The 22,644-nt window shown below is 38.4% G+C and overlaps 1 protein-coding gene across 1 annotated transcript in view; it reads left to right on the forward strand.

Moving 5' to 3' along the window:
* The window catches only part of CRYBG3 (crystallin beta-gamma domain containing 3), a 94,192-nt gene that overhangs the window by 38,228 nt on the left and 33,320 nt on the right, over positions 1 to 22,644 (forward strand). The window contains exons 4-10 of the mRNA XM_065076659.1: positions 4,714 to 9,706; positions 10,638 to 10,685; positions 11,036 to 11,151; positions 12,213 to 12,360; positions 19,067 to 19,206; positions 20,562 to 20,676; positions 21,858 to 21,893. Coding sequence (XP_064932731.1) covers positions 4,714 to 9,706; positions 10,638 to 10,685; positions 11,036 to 11,151; positions 12,213 to 12,360; positions 19,067 to 19,206; positions 20,562 to 20,676; positions 21,858 to 21,893 — 5,596 coding nt within the window. The remainder of the gene's footprint in view (positions 1 to 4,713; positions 9,707 to 10,637; positions 10,686 to 11,035; positions 11,152 to 12,212; positions 12,361 to 19,066; positions 19,207 to 20,561; positions 20,677 to 21,857; positions 21,894 to 22,644) is intronic.

Here is a 22,644-nt window from a genome sequence, read left to right on the forward strand (position 1 = left end):
CACAAGTACGAACATTGGGAGGGGTCACCTTTTTGATGACATACACTTGAAAGAGATGCAAATAACGTAGTCTTTGTGGATGCGCTGAGACGAGGCATTCAGGGTAGCAGGTTCACTCCTGCTTCAGGGCTTCGAAACCAACAAGATTGTTTTATAACTAATGCCACTATATGGGTAAGTTACACAAGGTGTCTGTCATATGAGATGGTAGAAAATGTTCCCCTCTCCTCCTTGAGTTAGCCCCCCTTGAACTTTTTTATTCCTCTTTCAGAATAAAATCTCTACAAGCACGTACTTTTGACAAATTTAATGTAACTCATGTTGACATCCTCTCTTGCTGCTGTCAAACAGTCTTTTGTGAACTTGAATTAAGGCTTTATAGGGAATTGAATAGCTTCCTGTGAAGAAGGGAAAAGAGGAATCTCCCAGTGTTTGAAGTATGTGACAGAATACACACTGGGTTCTGTGTATAATCAGGCTTTCATCTGTATCCTCATGAGAGTTGAAAAAAAAAAATTGCAAAGAGTTTTTAAGGTAAGCTCTGAACTGACGTATTTTTTTGGTGATCAGAAGTGAATTGTTACTTTATAATGTCTATGAGACAAGTCTCTAGTGACACTTTCAAAAGATTTTCTGTGACAGAGCCTGCTTCTAAATGTGTTTCATAAGACTTAGATCTGGACTGCTGCTACACAGGAACATGGGTTCTCATTTTTTAAATCTCTTGTTGTCACATGTGAGCGTTCAGATTGAACATGTTTCTTAGTGCTCTAAAAGTAAATGCATTAGGACTTACAGGTCTCTTGGCAAAATTTTTATAATATGGTGAGCAGCAAATTCTTTATCAAAGGTCAGAGATCCTGAAGTTGTCATGTCTGCAGAGGAAGAATTGGTTCCCTCTTAGAATAACATCCACTGCAGAAATTCTTGGTAGAAACAAGTCTGAGGCAGGCTTGGGGAAGAGTGGCTGGAAAGCTGCCCAGCAGAAAAGGACTTAAGAGTGTTGGTCAACAGCCAGCTGAACATGAGCCAGCAGTGTGCCCAGGTGGCCAAAAAGACCAACAGCATCCTGGCTTGTATCAGGAATAGTGTGGCCAGCAGGACTAGGGAAGTGATTGTGCCACTGTACTCAGTGCTTGTGAGTCTCCACCTTGAATTCTGTATTCAGTTTTGGGCGCCTCACTACAAGAAAGACATTGAGGTGCTGGCCAGAGTTCAGAGAAGGGCAACAAAACTGGTGAAGCGTCTGGAGCACCAGTCTGATGAGGAGCAGCTGAGGGAACTGGGGCTGTTTAGCCTGGAGAAAAGGAGGCTGAGGGAAGACCTCATTGCTGTCTCTGGCTACCTGAAAGGAGGCTGTAGCATGGAGAGTGTTGGTCTCTTCTCCAGAGTAGCAAGTGGTAGGACAAGAGCAAATGGCCTCAAGTTGTGCCAGCGGAGGTTTAGATTGGATATTAGGAAGAATTTCTTCCATGGAAAGGGTCGTCAGGCACTACAACAGTCTGCCCAGGGAAGTGGTGGAGTCATTATCCCTGGAGGTGGTCTAAAAGATGCTTAGATGAGGTTCTTGGTGACATGGTTTAGTGGTGGACTTGGAGTCCTTGGTTAACAGTTGGACTCAATGATCTTAAAGTTCTTTTCCAACCAAAAATGGTTCTATGATTCTATGAAAGCAGAGCTGTGTGTTAGGAGACACTGGCAGAGACCAACTACAAGACAAGGCTGAAGTGGTGCTGTAGCCAGTACTACTCAGGACTGGGTTTGTGCACAGTGCTCTGTAGGGCAGATTGCTCTGAGTGTTGCTCAGACTTCACATTGATCAATCAGAGCATAAAATTCCCTCAGATGACAAATGGTGAGCAAAAAGAATTGAGAGAAATGCGAAAAGGCATAGGCGAAGAGAGTTTTCTGAGTATGTTTGTTTTGCCTACCCATGTGTTATAAATGGTGTAATCTTTTGTTAGGATCTGTGGCTCAAATCAATGTGAATATGGGCCCCTATCATGCTGGGTTCTTGGGTTCTCCTTGTCATCCCTGTGTAGCAATATTCTGTAAAATTAACCTAATCATCCCATTTTTGGATGCTTTGGGTGTAAGAATTGCTGAGTTTGTGGGAGAAATTTGAAGGCAAAGTTGTGTGGGAGACAACAGAAGGATATTTTCCAGGTTTGTGTCAGAGCACTAGTTTTTGCCATGTGTTTATTAGATAAATTCTGAATTCTTCCCACTGTGTATCAGACAAAATATCAACAGCAGAATGAAAAATGCTCAATAAAAGTTAATTGTTATCAAGCCATTTATTCAAAGTAATGCCTTTATTGTGGTGGAAATGTGTTTGGTACCTTGCAATACGGTTACTGTGCTCACTTAGAACACATATCATTACAGTTTTCATTTTCAAGAATCAAGGTTGGCCAAAGCATGGAAGAGCTGATGGATTTTGTAAGAGCTTAATAGTGATTATTTAAAACATTTTGATGCCATTGTGACTCAGTAAGGTTGATTCTGAATGAGAGCATGATCAGGTCTTATATTCTTAAGATTTAGCTTTACTATGGCTGTGACTGATGAGTGAATATAGTGTATTATAGAAGTCAGCAAATCCTTCCCCTGAGATTTTTAGGATCGCTAGAGCTTTGGAAAGTATTTTCCACTGTAGAAGAAAGTTTTCTGTAAGGAAGTGGAAGATAATGTAATTTCTTTTTTTAAGGAAAACAAAAACAATTTGTAGCATTTTTTTCTCTACTACACTTTCTGCAGCTGTGTGTTGTTTTCTTCCGCTCAGAAATGTGTATGTTTCTTTGAAGAGGTGTGAATGCTGAAAAGAGCAACCTAAACAAATGGGGGGGGGAGGTGGGGGGTGTTTAGCAGCTACCACTATTAGTATCTCTGGAAACCAAACCAGTGATATACAAGACTAAATGTAGGCATCTAACTTTGCAAATGCCTGGGAGACATGGTGCTTATATATGACTTCCATGTGCCATAGCCTTCATCAGGGATTACAATGAATTTAATCCAAATAAAAACTTAATTTTGAAGTTCTCATGATATCTGTGTTCCCATATCCAGATATATTGGCATTAGCCTAAATGTACCTGGCAGTGTAAAACATGCGTATAAATGAGTGTTTTGATGTTTATGGATATGAATATTTTCACTTTTAGTTTGCTTATACTCTTTTCACGTCCAAATACTGTACAAGGTGAGAGTTCACTTGTGCTTATAAATACTATTATGTTCCCTCTTCAAAATAAAATTAATATTGAAGTAAGAATCGGGGCCTCTAAAACCTTGACAGAAAAGAGATTCTATTTTAGATTGGTAAATCCACTCAATTTTTTGTATTCTTCTGTACCCATTGAGAGAATACACACTCAAAATCTATACTGACAGTATTAGAAGTTATAGTAACTCAATGATACTCAAATAAATGAAAGTATTTATTTTGCTGTTCAGTTTTCCACAGTAAATTTGTTCTGTTTCTCACTTGAATTATTTGTCCTCAAATCTAGAGCTGTAATAACTTTTTAACAAATGTGAACTAATGGTAAGCTGCAGAGCTTTTTAAAATGCTTTAAAGATTCTTTTTACCTGTTGCAATGCTTTTATTTTAGAAATCAAAATGTTAGCTAATGTAGCCCTTCTTTTAAAGAGACTCTTCTGAAAGAAGTATGACAGTTTCCCAGACAGATGAGTGGCCGCTTCCAGCCACCAGGTTATCAGACAATAGGGTCAGACTGGATAAGAGTTTGAAAGGTTCTGAGTTTTGGTGGGGGCTGAGGCAGAATGGAGTTTGAGCACAGTCTGAGCACATACTTCATCCTAAGGGGATGAATGAAAAAGCTGATAATTCTTTAACCAACAAAAAAGTAGGGGGAAAGGACAGAAGCATTAGAAAGAAAGGTGAGTATTTGTCATGTCTGCTAGTTTTAAAAAAGAAGGAAAACTGCCTTTTCAGAAAATTGAAATTGACAGGCGCTCAATTTATCATTAGTGTATGAGAAAGAGCAGTGAAGGATCAGGATCAATGTTTTTCCATTGTGATTTTATTTGTTTGTTCATTTTTGCATTCAGTTTTTTTGCTACTAAATGTGAGGCTGATGAATGGATAGATCTACTAAGTCCTTGTCACATTTCTAGGCTTCTTATTTCAGTATTTCTTCCAGCATTCAAGCAGTCATCATTCTTACCTGATCCTCATTCACTTTCTTTTGCTTCTCTTAGTTTTGTTCCTTACCAATGTAGCAAGAGCCTGGGTAAAAATTTAAATTTCAATTCAATATTTTAATGAATATTAGTACAGTAACTTTTTTTTTGTTTTGAAGTGTAGGCCTGCTGTAGTAGGTTATAACATCTTCACAAAAGTATAATTATTTCTGTCACTGCAAATGTTGACTTGCAGTGGCATTTGTAAATAGTGATTCCATTGTCTAGTAAAAGCAAAATATAGACTTATTTTATAGCAACATCTGCTTTTTGCTTGTAGTTTAAGTTGTTTTTTCTTCACTAAAAGGTAGCGTATGCATCATCTGTCACACAAATCCATATAGGAAGGACAGAAAAAGGAGGAAAATAGTATTGCATGCAATCTATAGTTTGTGCTAACCTGTGGAAGGAAACGGTGTTGTTCATCTGCAGTTTGTGTTAACCTTTATCATCACACTAGCTATTTAGTCTGTCTTGTGCTGATAATGATGATCCTTGTTACAGGCAGACACAACGGAAGCCAGAAGCACCTGCGGTCACTTATGCAACATATCGAGGTTCTGCAAGGATTAGGCAGCTACTGAAGAATCAATTGGAAATGGCTGGAAAAGGAGAAGAAAGTACTGAGAACAGAAATGGTTCAATGATCAAAGAAAATAGAGAAATCCAAACAACTGTCTCCCCAAAATCAGAACACTTAAAGGAAAATGGAGAAGATGAGGTTAAAGATCACAAGGATGATGTCATAGTAAATTCTTCTGCAGCTAAAATGGGAATGGCAAAGTCTCATAAAGCTCAGCATTGCTTGGGTAGCAGTAAACATGAAATAACTTCAAAGACCAAAACTCCACCTACTGAGTCATCTCATGAGATAGACTTAAAACATACAGCTACGATAGCTGCAACAACAGTTAAAAGGACATATTCACTAGATTCATTACTGTCATCTAGCAGTAGAAACAATGAGATCCTAACCAATTCTACATTGATTCATGTAAGTTCTGCAAGAGAGTTGGTTAGAAAAGAAGCTGGACTGCTGGAAGGAGCAGAAGCTCAGTTTCAGGAAGAGAAAAGTGCCACTTCTGAGTCTGACGAAGAAAATAATTGTAGTAAAGCAGCTAATAAGGAGTCCACAAAAGAAATGCAGGATGATTGTCTACATTCACCCAAATCAAAATATAAGACAGTTAACGAAGAACTACAGATGAGTAAGGGAGAATATTGCTGCAATCATCAAATGGATAGTCACTCGGAGAGAACATTGGATGTCCAGGTGCATCATTCCAGTAGCGCTACATTTCAGCAACAAGCAGATCAGCGTACAGTTAGTGTGAGTGACGATAATGATCCAAGACAAAGTGGTATACAGAAAATTGTGGCTACTGTGGAAAGAGAGCACAATTCACAGAACTGTATTGCTACTGCACTTTTACCTTCTATTGAACAAGTACCCACTTCACTAAGCGCAGAGTCCAGGGGGGAAAAATGCATATCTGCAGGTAATCTAACTGCTTCGGTGTCATCTATTAAAAACAATGAAGATACAGTCATGGGCAGGGGGACTTGTAATGAAGAACTGTGTGAGTTAGGGAAAATAATACATGTACAAAATAATCACCAGTTGATCCATGTGGAGAATTCTAAGGATACTGCCATGCTGCAGACTGGTTTACCTTGTCTAGAAACTGAGAGTGTGGAAACAATGAAGGTTTTACCTGAGGATGCAGTGGAAAGCCTTGCCAATGTTTTGTCATGCATACACAGGTGTGAGAGTACAAAATCTAATTTTGATGAGCTGACAGCACCTCTCTCTGTTTCTTCTGAGTCTTCTTTTGAAAATGGAGACTGTTGTTCAACTTCTCTTCATCCTAGTTGTAAGACCAAAAATAAAACTATAGGGAGAAGAGAAGTCAGTTTAGAAGATGTGAGAGAGACTGCTTCTTGTCCCGATCTTGACTGTGAGAAGAACAAATCCTTTGAGCCTGTAGAGATGAGCATCTTGGAAAGCCCAGTTCCTGTCCACGACTGTGGCTGTGTTTCCCTTGAAACTGTTCAAGGCATTGGTGCCAAAGCATTAGTTACACTCAAAGAAGATAACACAGCAAAGCCTGTACCTCGCCCTTCAGTCAGCATTGACAGGACAGACAATAATACTCTTGCTGCTTCTAAACTTGACAAGACTGGTACGACTGAGGTTGCTCTCGTTCCTTCTAAGCATAAGGATTGTGTCTCTGAACTTTACTCTAGTATTTCTAAGTCGCAAGGAAGCATTCAGGAAGTTTCTCATTCTGTCTTAAAATACAGAGAAAGACCTTCAACCAACCATTCTGCTTTTATATGTGAAAAAGTTGTTGATGTAGACATAATTTCTAAATCTGCACCTGTTTCTGAAGATAGGTGTATTAATTTTTCTTCCAAGAAGGAAAACTGTAGTAACCCTAGGATATCACCCACAGTACTAGATTATTCGTCTGACAGCCAAGGAAAAACGCCTTTTCCTGCCACTAGCCATGAAAATGGCCAGACTGCTAGATGGCGTGCTGCTTCTGAACAGGACAGCTTTATTTTTCCACCTGCTGAGTTTAGGAGAATAATCCCTGAGGACAGAACGACCGAGGTGCCACCTTGCTCAGGAGACCAAAGAGCTTCATGCCTGGCTGGCTCTCTGGAACCTGAGCTTACTCCAGCTATGCTTCCTCTCTCTGCTGCTGGAGTAGATGTGAGGGGCGTTTGCATCCCCAGGCCCTCTTCACCTGCTCTGAGATCCGGAGGAGCCTCCAGCCTTTCCGTTCCTGCCTTGGAAAAGCTGGACATTGCTCAGGGGAACAGTTATTCTTCCAGGCCCAGAGCTGGTGATGAGGCAGAGGAGGCCTCCTCCGCTCAACAGGCTGATGTCGGTGTCTTGGCAGAGGCAATGCCATCACCTGTCCATCCTTTGAAATCTTTGGAAATGGCGTCACAGTCATTCTGTACTGAGGGTGCGAACAGAAATGCTGTGGGGCAGGTGAGTCTTGGTTGCCGTGCTTCTGCTGTTTCAGAAGCCCCTTCTGTGATGCATGATCGAACAACTGCTGTACCTTCAGAGTCAAATGAGCTCTGTTCTGAGGAGATATGTGAAGATGATGATGTGAAGGGAAAAGAACAGACTAAATTCTATGATGCGGCTGTTTTGTTTAAAAAGGCTGAGGAAATTGTGGACTCAGTTTTACACTTGGCTATAGAAGAAATAATAGCAAAACAAGCCATTGGTGTCTGCCAGCTTTGCAGGAGCAAGGATGGTTTAATAAATACAGATATTCTAAATGATCGAAAAGTGGGAACAGGACAGCTGGAAGCAGAAGAAATCCAGTCAGCTGTGCAGTCATTAAAACATTTTAATGAGAGCAGAGGAGGAGGCCCATCTTCATTTACAGGACATGAAACAGTGGATACAAATAGTCAAGATGAAAAGCTAGTATCTTCCTTCCCTGATAAAACTGACCTACATAGTGCACTAGCACTAAAAGCAAAAGAAATAATTGATGAAGTCATTTATTCAGCCAAACAAAAACTGGCATCCAATCAGTGGCAAGGCAACAAAAGCAAAAGGTCTTTTGAAAAGATTGAGCCTAAACCTAAGGCAGAAACCCCAAAGATTTTAAACGTGGATATGAAGTTACCAGCCAAAATACAGGAACCAACAGAGAAGGAGAAAACTCAGCATGTAGTTGTAAACTGTGAAAAGGCAGATTGCTCAGGTCTTCCTTTACTTCCAGATAGTATGGAAAATGGCATAGATTGGTACCAAAGAGGTGAAAAGATACCAAATAATGCATTTATATGTCAAACAAATGGATTTCTACCCACTGGTAGTTTTGCAAAGCCAGAATCAGATCTTATGACACCAGCCACAGAGAAGTATGATAGAAAGACGTGTGAACATCCGGCTGCAGCAGAGTTGTGTGGCAAAGCTGGAGTATCAGCAACTAGTAGAAAAACTAATGGATCTTCACCTTCAATACATAGAGACACAACTGTGACTGAAGAGATGCTTCCGTCATTGCAGTCAAAAGATTCATACAATAATACAAATGTGCCAGAATGCACATTGCTGCCAACTGTAAACATTAATTTGTCATCTTCTATGCCTGATGAAGAATGTACTAGCATGCACAGTGAATCAAAAGACAAAAGCAGTCCTTGGGGTTTTCTGGAAGGCTGTGCAGAGGACAGTCCATATGATGACTGGGGAAGAGGGGCTGCAGAAGAAGTACCTGCAGAAGTACAAGCAACCTTAGAAGATTCAAAGGCAGTGGAGAGTGAAGAAAAACTAGCAGAAGGGGCAAGTAAGATAGCAGAGGTTAATGATGGATTACAAACACAGTTCACTGTACCTGAATTGTCTGTGATTGTAGAGGACAGCGAAGGGAAAAACTACTTCAACACCATTTTTGCCCAAAATAATGAGAATCCGAAGCAGGTACAAATGGAGGATCAAGACATGAAGAGAAACGATCAGTGTGAAGAAAATGATCTGGACTGTAGCAATAATGTGAAGGAATCGACGAATCTTACAGCCTTTTCTCCACTAATTGAACAGTGGGAAAACAATTCTTTTACTATCATTTATGAAAGTGCCCTTCAAACTGAGAACAAGTCTGTCTCAACTGATGATATGCAAACTGGTTCCCTTTCTTCTTCTATTCTGCCTTTGGATAATATAGGTCATCTAATGGGTGAAAGAGCGAAGAATAAACATGAGCCAGCCTGTCTTTATGGGAAGGATAACAAGTTAACTGAAGCAACAGATAGTCATAGCTCAGCGTCATTTCTGAGTGTAGAGGCCAAGCGCTATAGAGTATATCCTTTCTCTTTGTCTCCAATATACGAAGACGACAGCTCCCAAGAAGACTTACTTTCCACAGATGTGTCGCCAGAAGGCCGTCCTAGTGGAGTGTCTAAAGATAACATGGACCATGCTTCTGTGCTATCGCTTCTTCAGTCGGTTTCTGAGCGACTACAGTTTACTACTCAGTTCAGTAAAGAGGACGAGGAGGAGGAGGGAGTGGAGGACGAGGAGGAGGGAGTGGAGGACGAGGAGGAGGAAGAATCATCATATGAAGAAAGTATGCTTGATGTTGAGAGACAAGAAGAATGTATTTCCACTCAGTGGAGAGGGAATTTAAAAACAACCCTTCAATCAAATGACCAAACTAGATCTTTGTTTCCTGAACAATCACCTCTGCTTTCAGAAGAACAGCTTGACTCTAAGGAGCAACCAGAACTGTTTCCAGATGAGGCTTCTCTCAGTCAAACACCTTGTAAGCCAGTTTCACAGAAAGCTGATGCTGCTCTGAAGTGTCCTTCAACAAGTGTGTACTACCAGTATTTGCAATCTGCCAGCAATTGCTCCTCTGAAAAGGGAACCAGGTTTGGAAGCATTCTCCAGGATATGTTACAGCCAAAGATTCACTGGCCTCAGGACAACACCATGCCAAAACTGGGAGAAGTGTCAGCGGTAAGATGTCATGTCAAGTGATTAGTCCAGATTCAAGATTGCTGTCTCCTTATTCCCCTTCCTCCCTTTTTAAGGTTAATTCTTTATCATAAACAAAATTAGTTCATCTGTTTAAGATCATAGTTTAAAAAATAATCTGATAAAATGATTTTAAAACCATAGTATTCTTTGTTCAGCACACAGATAAAAGTGGCTTGATTGTAAAACAGAAGATGTGAGTAGAAAATACAGTAGGAAAATATGCATAATAGTGAGTCTGTATAACAGCAAAACAGAGACTTGTCCATGTTAGGAACATTTCAATGTGAAGATGATGAAATTGCCTTTTATATGAAAATTATTTTTTCATTTCTTGCACTTCTGAGATTAGTAGAGCTGTATTGTCCAAAAAATATAAATATCTGCTTACTAGACTATTTGATTGTTCCATCACAGAGTATTCTACAAATAGTAGGTCATATAGCAAGAAACTAATACAGCCACTTCCATAGATTAGCTTTTTTTTTTTTTAGTTTATTTGGAGCAATGGCAGATGAGGCTATGGAAACTGTTCTTCCAATATTTAGGAATTAAAAAGACCGTGTAGACTAAATGCGTTACTGAAGAATAAAGTCCTTCCATGATGTTGGGAGGATTTCAGTCTGTGTTAGAGGTCTGTTTTGGTTTTACCACTGTTAAGACATGCAGTTTATTGATTGCTGGGAAAGGGTAATACATTTTCAGAAGTTACATCTTCTGTAGTAGTTTTTTCCTTTCTAGCACTTGCTGCTTTCTGCTGATTGATTCTCTTAAACCATTTGCACCAACTCCGAATGACAGTAAAACAAATCTTGATTGTTTCAGCTAGTGACAGTCACATGTTTATAGGAAGAGTGGTTTGTGCTGCTGTTATGGATCTTAATAGTTGTTTTCCATGTACTTGTAATTTCAGAACCTCATTGACAGGGCAAGTCTCAAATACAATCCAAGACCGGGAAAGGTGAGCAGAATTTGTGTCACATAGATCAATATGACGTATGGAATAAGTTGTTATAGCAAAATTTTTGAATGGTAAGCATCTGAACTTGATAGTCTGGTTTTCTGTATTTTAATGGTGCATATACTAATAATGAAATAATATTATTAAAAATCCTGCAACTAGGAATTTTACTGTATTTCTTTTAGCAACTGCTGTTTCAGTTCAGTAGAGTGTTTCATAAAAGAAGAAACTGCATAGTGTATCAGTTGAGTGGGCACAAAGTGGAACAGGTTTTATTCCAAATGAAAAATAACTGTCTGCACTGCATGTTGAAAGTAGCCCTCAGTTGTGTGCATTGTATGTTGTTTCAGATTATTATTTATGATATTTATGGCGATAAAAGTAAACAAGAAGTTCATTCTGATGTGCTAGATACCACGTCCTGGATCTTTCCCATTGGAGCCTTACTTAGGATAATTAGAGGATGGTAAGAAATCCAGGTCATATTTAAATAGAGTCTTTCCAAAAGACTGTGCATATGTTTCTCATGTATTTTCATTTCTTTTATTTATGACATAAGTCTGATCTGCAAGGGTGTCTCTTTCTTTCTTTATAATTAGACTGATACAATGAAAAAAACATGACACAAGGCTTCAAATGCTGCAGTACAAAACCAAAATATATTGTTTCTCCTGGGAGCTAGCTTCAAACTGAAAGTTTCTAATAGAACCACAAGTAAGTTTAGACTTCCTGCCTGAAGTGCTGAGACAGTATAGTCATAATCATGACTAGAAGCACGTGTATGCCAAAGAAACTCTTTTTTTTTTTTTTTTTTCTTTTTTTACAGTTCAGTTTCATTAAACAGTAGGTGTTGAAAAAGGACTATAAAATAAACAATCTCAGCTGTTGTTTGTAATGTAGCATTTAGAGGAATGTGGATGCAGAAGGATATACAATTACCTTTAAGGAAGATTTTCCAAGCGTTTCTAGGTTTGCTTTGGGAAGCTGGGGCTGGGACCATGTCACCTGTTGCATTGGAATTTAATTGGTGCTGCTTGCAGTGAATGTTTCTGTCAGCCACAGTAACAATGCATGTCACATTTATGCAGTTTTAAGGCAGCCTTGTTTGGTTTCCCATACATTTCTTTCATGCCCGAAGAAATACGGAATGCCATTGAATGTATATGTTTTATGTCTTGCATAGTATCTGCCTGAACCAGACATATTTTGTTGTGCCAGTTAATATATTTGTTGTGGTAAAATAAGGCTTTTTACTTACTTTGTGGTTTAGCTGTATTTTTATACAGTTAATATTTTAAGTTATGTTAGGCTACATCCTGGAGGGGAACAGTTTATTCTACTTTTAAAGCACAGAAGTACAAGCCCTGTATCTATCTAAAGTGAATGTGGCTACTGAGCGATAGCATAAGAAAGGTCCAATAGCTGGCTTGATAAGAAGAGCTCATTACTGAGCTTTCCAGCAAATGTGCTGTATAAGGACAGTCTTAACCAAGAGCAACAACTGAGTTCATTATATCCTTATTACAGCTGGATTTTTTATGAGAAGCCAAAGTTCCAGGGTCGGAAATATGTACTAGAAGAAGGAGAGACTGTGCTGGATCACCTTTGGGATCTTCCAGGCATGAAACAACGTCGAAGAAACCTCACAGTTGGTTCAATCAAACATATAACAAAGGTATAGACTTTGTTAATACATAAATACATAAATAATTTTTGTTGGCAATAGTGGTGTATTACTAACAATGGAGAATGTGTGTATGGTGTGTTTCTGATTTTATACAAATTTGCTATGAGTCATGTTTTTTGCCTTCAAGATAACTTCCAAGGCTTTTGCTGTGATAAATTTCCCTTTCTTCTGAAGGTAATGACCAGATGGATTATGCATCTTTGCCACCACCTTTATCTGATACAGTGACTCCCTTCCTTTTAGATGTTTACCTGTCCAGTTAATTGGAATTAAATTGAATCAATTAATATTTATTTAAGAAATGTTTATCTAAGCTTAAACTAACTACTGTGCCTGTGTGGTAGTTGGGTTTCCAATCCCATTTGTACAGCGTAGCTTCCAAAAAATTATTGTTGCTCCCTCTACAGCTTTGTGCCATCTGTAGGGGTTCCACATGGACAAGTGGTACACCTACAGCATCTGGCTCTGCCTACAGCCAGAAATTTAAAAGGCATTTTGTTGAAAAGACAGGAATCAAATGCCTAAAACTGAGTACAATGCATCCATTGTTATTCAGTGAATGTGGAATATATTTACCAGATCTTGTGATTTAAGATGACTTGGTGCTCTTGTTGTTTAGCATAACATTCCAGTTATTCACAGGGCAATGGCCCTTTACTGCAAGGGAATTATCATCTGTATCACAATGTGAAAGTTTTTCAGAGAAAAAAAAAAAAAAAAAAGAAAAAAAGAAAAAAGAAAAAAAAAGGTGTTTCTCTGTTCTCTGCAGGTGTAGAGGTCATTTTAAAATTTATAACTTTTTGTCGTCAGTACAGGGGCATAATGTCATAACAATTAGAAATACATTTTCATTCTCTGACAGACTTAAAAATAAATAAATTCAAAAGAGGCTGGCTGAGGGCATGAAAAATGAAGTTAACACTTATTTGAGCTAAACAAATTAAAAGCATTTGACCAATGTGGAATATGAATATTGATCAATAATATGGAAGGCAGCTAAATAATTAAAGAAATACCACAATAACATGTGGAACTGTGATCTGAAGCTGAGGGAAGCTGGGTGTGTCGTGAGCAGCAGAGAAGAGCCTTAGATGGAAAGACTGTGGTTAGCTTCATCATGCCGCATAAAAATCTTTGTAACGTGGCTAAGTAGGTTTGAGCATTTTTATTCTTCCAGTATGTGGTTCATTTGTGTAGAGCACAGACAGAAAGCTTTGTTGCGGTATATTACTTCAGTAATCAACACTGTTTCTCCTGTAACTTAAATCTTTAGCAGGTATGGTTGGTTGGGAAGACTTTTGTTGTTAGTTTGTAGGGCTGTATGGAGCCGGTGTGGGTGTGCAACTCACTAAGCTGGGCTTTGTCCTCTAAGCCTTGATTCATTACATCATCCCTCCTTTCTAGGTTGTACTTCAGCTGCTGTGGAACTACTTTTAGAAGGTAGTTTGCCAAAATGCTTACCTTGGGGTTTTTTGTTTTGGTTTGGTTTTGTGAAAAATGTAGGCATTCATTTTAATTGACAAATAGATGTTTCTTTTTCAGGCAGCTTGTGTGTGTGTGACCTGCAGGATGGTGTGTTTTACTGTCGTTCTCTTTTTCATAGGCTGGGTAGCTCAGTGGCTTTTCTCCTGCCTCGTTTTGTCATAGTGTCTGTGTGTCCGGGCTGTCCTGGCTTGTCTTGTGATTCATCAAGTGGCTTTTTAAGGTGCTTGTTTAATGGCTGCTCAGATGCCGTGAGTTATCAGATTTGAAAATTGGCTAAATATGTGAGCAGAAAATGGCTTGCCAAGAAGAGAAAAGGAGATGTTTACTAAAGAAACTGTAGGAGGTATGTTTAATATTATTTTTTTTTACTGTCAGATGTTAGTTTGCTGAGAAAGTCTGCCTGTAGCTTTGTGCTCTGATTTGGCTTCAAGCATCTGCAAAAAGCAAAGGTTCTATTAGCTTTGTGGTTAGCTTGTGGCTTGACTTACTGTGGATGTGCATTAGATGTATCCATGTGTGTTTAATTTGAAGGAACTTTGGGGGGCTGAGGGGAAGATCTCAAAGGAACAAACAGATCATGCAGCTAGTAAAGCCAAGACGTATTCGAAGTAATGAGGGGTCTGAATTCCACCAAGGCAAGTCAACATCAGCCTAAGCTAACAAAATCTGCCTCCACATGCAGGTTCATTGCAGCTTCTGCAGCACAAGCTGTTTAGCCAAGTCAGTTCCTTGGTCTCCTGCAAATGCATATATTGATCTGACAGAATTGAAGAACTTTTTCTGTTTCTAGAATCCCAAAGGGGATTCTAAATGCTACTTTCCCAAAAATAAGAGCTGAGAAGAGTTGTTGATGTTTCAATTCTAGTGTAAGCTTGTAAACAACTATTTTGCAAGGTGACAAGAGATTTGAAACAGCAGTTTGTTATCTCTGTCTGCAAGATGGTTAGGCAGGGAATAACTGGATTCCTTGTGGACTCGCCTTAAGAAAAGCTCTTTTGTAGTGGGAATGTTCACAGTATTACATGAAGGTTTGTTTCTTTTGTTCGTATGGTTTGCTAGGTGAAAAGAAGTTATTAGTTCAAGAAGGGACTACTTTGTTAGATGCCATAGGAAGACAGCCAGCAGCTTCAGATGGTCTCATTTGCTAGCTTGTATTTACAGGACAGTAATCATTAATTTCTTTAATATTATTTTATTTTACTACCAGTCTTGTTGAGTTCTGTGGTTTGGTGGCGAGGACCGGTAGCAAGACTGGGACAGAGCAGGAGAACTGGGAGAAAGAATTGTGAACAAGTATAAAAGGTTGGAGGACCAACAGAGAGTAAGATTTGAAATAAAAAATGCTGCAAAAGCTGACACGTCCTAAGGACAAACTATGTATCAAAACTAATATGTGTCTAGACTGTATTAAAAAGCAATCATGTGGATACCAGAACTAATTAGTCCTGGTTTTCGATAGACTCTTCTGTCATCATTTTGACATTTAGCTTAAGAAGCCGGACCTTAGTCATTCTTTGTCCTGTTGTTGACATAAAACATTGCCTCCTTTGAATAGGCTATTTTGATCAATTCAGTCACCACAGCTTACAGCTCCAAGAAGACCTAGGAGTGCTGGAATTATCTAACCCTGCTGGTGCTATTAGGGCTGTAACCCTGGGTCTGGAAGAACGGTGAACAGCCAAGACCACCTAGAGAGGGTTGAAGGCTCTGAGTCTCTTATGAAGGCTCTCCACTTATGGTGGAGCTCTTGATTGGACTGGAGAAAAAGAGATGCCACTGAAGAGTAATATTTAATGCTAAGGTCTTGAGGGTCATTTTAACCCTCTTCAGAAGAAGCCTTAACCTAGTTTTCCCAAAAACAGGGTTCTGTCACCAGGTGTGCAAAAAAAAAAAAAAAGAGGCAAATTGTAGCACACACAGACAAGATATTGTTTATTAAAGAGTTATGCAAGTCTGGATGCTGGAATAAAGCCAGCATGCCAGCAAGAAGAGTAATAGCCAGTATATACAAAATCTTATCACTACATTCATTAAAGAGCCTATTGGTTAGATGTTTGCATATTGGTTACATAATCATTTTAGTGTATAATGAGCAATGTTCAGCTAAAGGACACTTTATCCAACAGCCTCCATATGTGTTAAAACTAATTGTGCAGGCTTCAAAACGTCTGAAGCTGCAAGGTCAGTAGTCTCTGTAGTTCTTGATGAGGTGTTTTGCAAGTCACTCTCATCTTTGTTAGAGGAGCAGACTGACCAAAACTGAGAGAATTTACATATCTTCAGGGCGCAATGTGTTCTTTTAAGTGATAATGACTGCAACTTTTCTGCTGAGGGGCCTGTTGCTGTTTTTGAAGTGCCTGTTCTCTGCAAGCTAGTGCAAGTATGTGTTTTTGTAAACATCTCCGCTCCTAAAAGATGGTGAGGGAAGCACGGGTGTTCCAGGATGGTGGTGTGGATGTAGGAGGAGATCACAGAATAGTGGAAGTGGGATGCCTGGAGGCTGTGACCTACCTGAGCATTTGCTGGTTGTGTGTTACCATTGGAAATGAACACAACTATCTAATCTGTGTGTGGTGCTTTTTAGTCTATTTTTGTCTTGTGTCTCAGTAGGATAATGAATACAGCTTGAGTTTTGGTTGCTTGTGGTGGGGGTGGAGGGCTGGGGGAGTATCGGGAGAAAATTTGGTTTGTATCTGGTCTGAAATGCTGTGGTAATAGTTTTGCATGATAGTAGTTATGCATGTGGGTATCTTATTTGAAAATCTTGACGCCTTGCAAATGAAAGGGCTTTGGACTGAAGGGTCTAGTTCTCAACTTGAGTGCTATCATATTTATTTGTGTCATTTTGGTTTAATTTCTAAAGCTGATGGCTTTATTAGGAATGTTTAAGAAGCCTCTGAAAGTAATGATGCCTATTAAATATGCTCAGGCAAATACAAACATGCTAGGGCAAATATTTACCAAGCTAAAGTTTAAATGCTTAAATTACATAAATAAATCACATAGTACTTGAGTGTACATCTGCAAATAAATAGTATCTCATATAGCAATACTAGATTTTACCATTTTCTGCAATCTGTAAATTAATATATTTAAATTGAACTCAATATTTAAGACAAAATGTATATTTGTGATTTTAAAACGTAATGTACTTCTTGCTTGAACATGTTATTACCTTTAAAAATAGATACTTGAATTGCTTTTGATTAAGACCTCAGTTTACTATGGAACACTTCATGAAAGGTTTTTGTGGACTTAATCTAGTACACACAAAAATGCCATTACAATGAGGTTTTTAATGACTGTCAAATTTGGCTGGGGAGAGAGTGTGATAAATGGGAGAGATTCTCTTGTGAGTACTGTGCTTTACCTACCCTTTGGAGAATTGCTACATTCTTCAACTCTTGAGGCAGAGCTTGCTTTATGAACTTCAGAGTCAAGAAAGCAAACTTGAAAAGAAAATACAGACTGGTTTTTTCTAATCTTCAAATGAAGAAAAAATACCTCCTGCTAAATTAAAATGAAACATACTCTGTCTCATATTCTGTCTGAGCCTGCAGGCAAAGATACTTTATTTGCTGCTTGTCTAGTCTTGTAGGTACTTTGCTTCAGAATTTATCTGAAGCCTTTAAGAGTCTAGCATCATTATTTGTGGCATTCTTATAAGTGCATCTTCTGATTTTACGTATCAAGCTTTACTGTTGGATTCACAGATTTCAGCTGTGTCACCGTTCAGGTATTATTAGAAATATAAACTAAATTCAAATATTTCTTAACTGTAATTTGGTGCAGTTCATATGCATGTGAAAACTGTGAGGAGGTGTTCTTTAAACTTGTCTGGCAATAATACCCTTAGAGTTGAGGAATGGTGTTACTTAACATTTTGCCATGAATTAGCATTGTACCAGAAAGTCTTTTTACCTAGTCTTTCTGGTTTTGCTCATCTGAAAATAAAAATTCTGGTATTGTAGTTATTATTGTGAAAACAAACAGTGTGCATTGTTTGCAAGGTACAATACAGAGGAAACACGATTGTGCGTGAAGGAGAGTTGCCAAAACGGTATACTGTGTTGCGTCAGGTCTTGGAGGAAAGTGAAATAATACCCTGGAGTCCATCTATTATAATTGCCACATTTATTGCTGACAGTTAAATGACTTCTGAAAGAACTTTGCTAACCAAGAAGAGGTGTGTTTCTAGGTGGCATGTTACTCCATCATTTGAAAGCTCCACGCAAAGCCTCTGTTTAAAAGGAGAGTGTGCAGGTGTTGTCATGAGATGGGGTGCTGGAACTTTGAGAGCTTTTGTGCCCTTTTGCTGGCTTGCTCTGCAAGCTCTTGTCTTTTGCCTTTTGGGTCTGGCAGAAAAAGGAGGTTTCCAACCACAGCTGGACAAACTCTATAAGCACAGGAGCTGCCTTTCACTGTAACAGTAAGGCACTGTAACAGAAGATGCTCACAGATTCATGATAAATGCTGGGGTAGAAAGTGTTGGCAATGCATTTTACATAAATATTATGAAATTAGTGTGGTTCAATAAAATCTCTGCAAATTCTAGAGAAGATCTTGTGTTCAAGAAGTTGTTCTCCAGCATGGCGTGTATCAGTAGAAGACCTTCAGTAAGGTAACAGAGGTTGCTCTGTAGGAACAGGAAGTTGCTAAAGTATGTACTTAAGAAAACAAATATTTTCTACTACTGTTCTTTGTCTAAAATGCTATAGATTTGTTTAGCGTGACAGAAGATTGAACTCACGGCTGTACAGAATGCAGTACAGAACCTAATTATGACTGATGGAGGAGGGAATGCAGTAGATATTTCTAGGAAGTATTGGTTTTTTGTGCATCATATGTATCTATATGTGTGCTGTGGAAGCACTGTCTTAAAAAAAAAAAAAAAAGGCAGTATTATATGCATGGTTTGTCTATCTGTCAGATCATGTACTTGGAGAGTATTAAAATGAATTTTTTGAAAGTGGCCCAACAGGTGTAAATTAGTGGGAGCTAGAATTTTACTTCCCTTAGCTTTTTCTAAAAATTCCACTTTTCATTTAAAAAAAAAAAATCCTTCCGTCATTTGAAGCCTGGAGTTAGGTTTGAAGGGTGAGAAGATGGGGTGGGAGAAAAAAGGAAACGTTTACTGGTCATTCCCCCGCTGTGATGGGGCCAACTCTGCAAGTGTGTATGAGCCTGACCCTTTGATTTGTTTCCACAGGACTGTGGTGTTCCAGAGGTAGAGTTCTGCCTGGCAGCTGGCGGTACAGAGGCACTTCCAATCTGCATACAGAGTGCAGTTGCCAATTTAGAAGAACTGGATGTTGAGAAAAACCCTTATATAAAAGTCAAATCGGGAGTGTGAGTACTGGACCTTTTTAATAGCAATTTGCCAGCAGTGAGGAGGAGGAGGAACATTATGGGATGAAAGTCAGTCAGCAATAGGAACAATATTTGGGAAGTTTTGCTATAAATCATAAATACAAAACATACACTAGATATTCCCAGTTCTACACTTCAGCATAATGCTATATGGATCCTAGTAATGGAACCAAATTTTTGAAGGCATTTTTCCTCTAGTTGTTGGTAGAAGTCTTCTGTAACTCTGTCCTTGAGTAGCTTTATAAATAGAAGAGGCAGCTCAGCTATAATTAGCTTTTAGTTCATTGGATAATAGATACTGTCTCCGTAGTCACCCACCCTACTATAACAATATGGCTGAATACCAGAAAATGAATATTACATCATCCAAGCATTTCTCAAGCTACAGCCATATCCTGATTTTCTGGAGAGGTGATGCAATATGATACAGGGCCCTTGGTAGCCAAGCATTTCCTGCATTGAGCTCAGTAGTCTGTTTCCTGGGTAAATGGCCCACACTTCACAATTCCTGAAGTCTGAGAGTTCTGTGCCTCTTCTTGTAAATCATTGCAGAATGACATCAGCTATTCTCTTCCAAGTCTTGAGCTTGCCTTTCCACGTGAGTCAAGCATTCCTTCCCACAATCTCACGATTTGTCTATCGAGCTTGAGGTGGTAAAGGAATTGTAAACAGAGTCTTGTCTTAGTTTGGATAGAACTTAGTATAACTTTTAGCTGCTTATGGTGTGTGTGTACTTTTAGAAAATAATTTTCTATGAGGCTCAATGACTCTTTCTCTGTTCCTTATTTGGTATACTAACCCTGTGTCCAGCTCCTACATTCAGCTTTCTTCCTGATTTTAAAGAAGTCTGAAGGAGTGTCAGCATTTTTAATCTTCATGTTAAAATTACAATAGCCTGCTTTCCAAAGGAGTATTATAAATCATTTTATTTTAACAACTTCCACTGAAAAAATGAAGTGGGATTGATGTTAGAAACATTTAATTGCAATGGTGACAATGCTAGGTAAAATTTGATGCAAATGTCTTGTCTTGCACTGACATAGGTTTTGTGGACTCATAGTGTAACAAACTGGTTTCTTAAAAGTAAGTGAAGAAATCATTAATTTTATTCTCTTTCGTTTATGTTTAGCTTGAATTGAGGAAAAGTATCTGAGATCATCTTAGCAATGATGTTGCCAGTGTGTTTAAATATAGCTCTGTTTTGATGTGCTGGCAGTATCTAAAACACATTGTTTAGCTCTTACGAGTACAAGAAGGAAAATAATTTTAATAAGATATTCGTATTTGTAATCTATCTAATTAGATTAATAAGTCGTTTGTCCTTATTGTTATAGATGGCTTGCTTATTCAGACTTTAATTACAAGGGAGAGATGAAGGTTTTGGAAGAAGGCGATTCACCATCTGAAATTCCTTCAGCAGATGTAAAATCTCTGCGTCCCTTAAAAATGGTGAGGACTTCACAATTCCGTAATAAGTTGTGTGCCTTCCTTTTCCTATTGTTTCTCCCACAAAGGTTTTGGTCTAAATATAAATTAGGTTCTAAGGTCCTTTCAGGGTTAATCTTTGTACATGTAATGCTCATCTAAAGCCACAGTATATTTGCAGTGCTGTAATGGCACGGTGGTTGCTGTTGTTTGCTGGGCTTCTGCATCTGCCCAAGTAAGACCATGTAGTCAGAAGCAGCACAGAGGATTCATTAGAACATCTTCCTGGGAAACTTCTGTTGTTGAGTGGAGATCAAATAAGACAGAACTAAAAGGCTCTTGGTTGTATTGCAGCCAACACAAATTTATTAACTTAAAAAGCTCTTCAGAAGTTGTTTATTTTCTTTTTTAATGCTACAGCTAGAGTCTGTTGGGTGTGGAAGACCAGGTGAGGATTTTATTACCCAGTTGTATTCCTGTGACCACACATTACACAGAAGTCTTGGGAGGTGCAGCTAGTTCTTGTTCTGATAGACAACGTGTAGATCTAAATATCAAAGAGATGTGAAAGTGTGTAACGCGTAATTCTACTGTATATACATAGCAAGCCTATGGAAAGAGAGTTTAAAAGATACAAAGGAGTAAGATCTAGCAGCTGCTGTTTTAGTTACTTATGGGAGGCAGGTGTCTTATTCCCTCACAGGGCGTCATTCACTAACACTTCCAGAGAAAATGCATTTACTGTATTTGCTCTTGGACCATAGACATTAATAGGTCAGCCTATATTTCTCTTTTGGTGTTTATAGTTTCTTAGTGTTCCACCATTTGTGCTTAAGAAACTTGAAATATATACAGCAAAATTTAAAAATCAATTCTTAAGATTGGTCAGTATAAATTAGTTTAAAAACACATAGTAAATATTTGCTTTAGATTTCTAATAAACAAGGAATATTTTTTAATTGATTGCACCCCTACAGGCTTGGCAACACACAGATTTGTTTGTAGGTCAGGTTTATAGTGTCTCTGGCCTTTCTGAATTATGAGAGTATTTAAACTAGGATTTGATTTGGCCAATACTGAAAATAGTTAATATAATTACAAAGACTTCACACTCTGATAGTCCTATAAAATACATGTCAAAGCATAACTTTAAGTTTTGTATATAAATAGATATAAAATCTTTTTTATTTCCCATCTTTTTTTAGGGTGGACTAAAGGTACAAATGCCAATGGATGTCAAGGTAAGCACTGAGGACATTGAGAATAAAATGTGAACACATTTGAAATATAAAAACTTTACTTAAGCTGTTTTAATTTTGTTTGGTATGTGGTTTGATTAAGTATTCAGTGTTTGCTGCTGAAGAAAAATTCAGTAATGCTCTTACTAGTGTTCTGTGAGATGTAAAAGTAGCAGTAGCTTGGTTTTTTACATATTAGGAGAACGTGAATTTGCTATAGAAGAATTGTAAAGCTTTTACAAAATAAAATGTATTTTCCTGATAGACACATCAGTCACTGTAATGGAAAGGCACCAGGAGAGATTTTCACATTTAACATACCAAGTTTGAAAAAAAAAAAAAAAAGGATAGAAGAGGAAGGGGGCAGGAATAAGACCCTTCCTTCCTACACCCAATCCCAATATGAGTGAGACCATGGCCCTTCTCTGATTTGAGGAGCAGAAAGCTAATCCAGAGTTATCACTCATTTTCCATCCTTTTTCTAGTTATCCACGAAAATGCTCATGCTTTACATTAACTTTTAATTACACAAGTACTTGCAAGACTCAGGTGTTTTACTAATAAATATTGCAATGAATATTAATAGCTGATCTGTGTGATACAGCAGCTGAGAAACCTCAAGGGAGTGTTAGCTGCAGTCACTGAAATAACTTCAGCAAAGTACAGAGAAAGACCTCTTGTCTAATTTTGAAGGATTAAACTCAGTGTGTCTATCTGTGACCAGGTAGGATTCACTGCAGGCTAATATACACTG

The sequence above is a fragment of the Columba livia genome, chromosome 1 (genome assembly GCF_036013475.1).
Source record: "Columba livia isolate bColLiv1 breed racing homer chromosome 1, bColLiv1.pat.W.v2, whole genome shotgun sequence".
NCBI classification, from domain to species: domain Eukaryota; kingdom Metazoa; phylum Chordata; class Aves; order Columbiformes; family Columbidae; genus Columba; species Columba livia.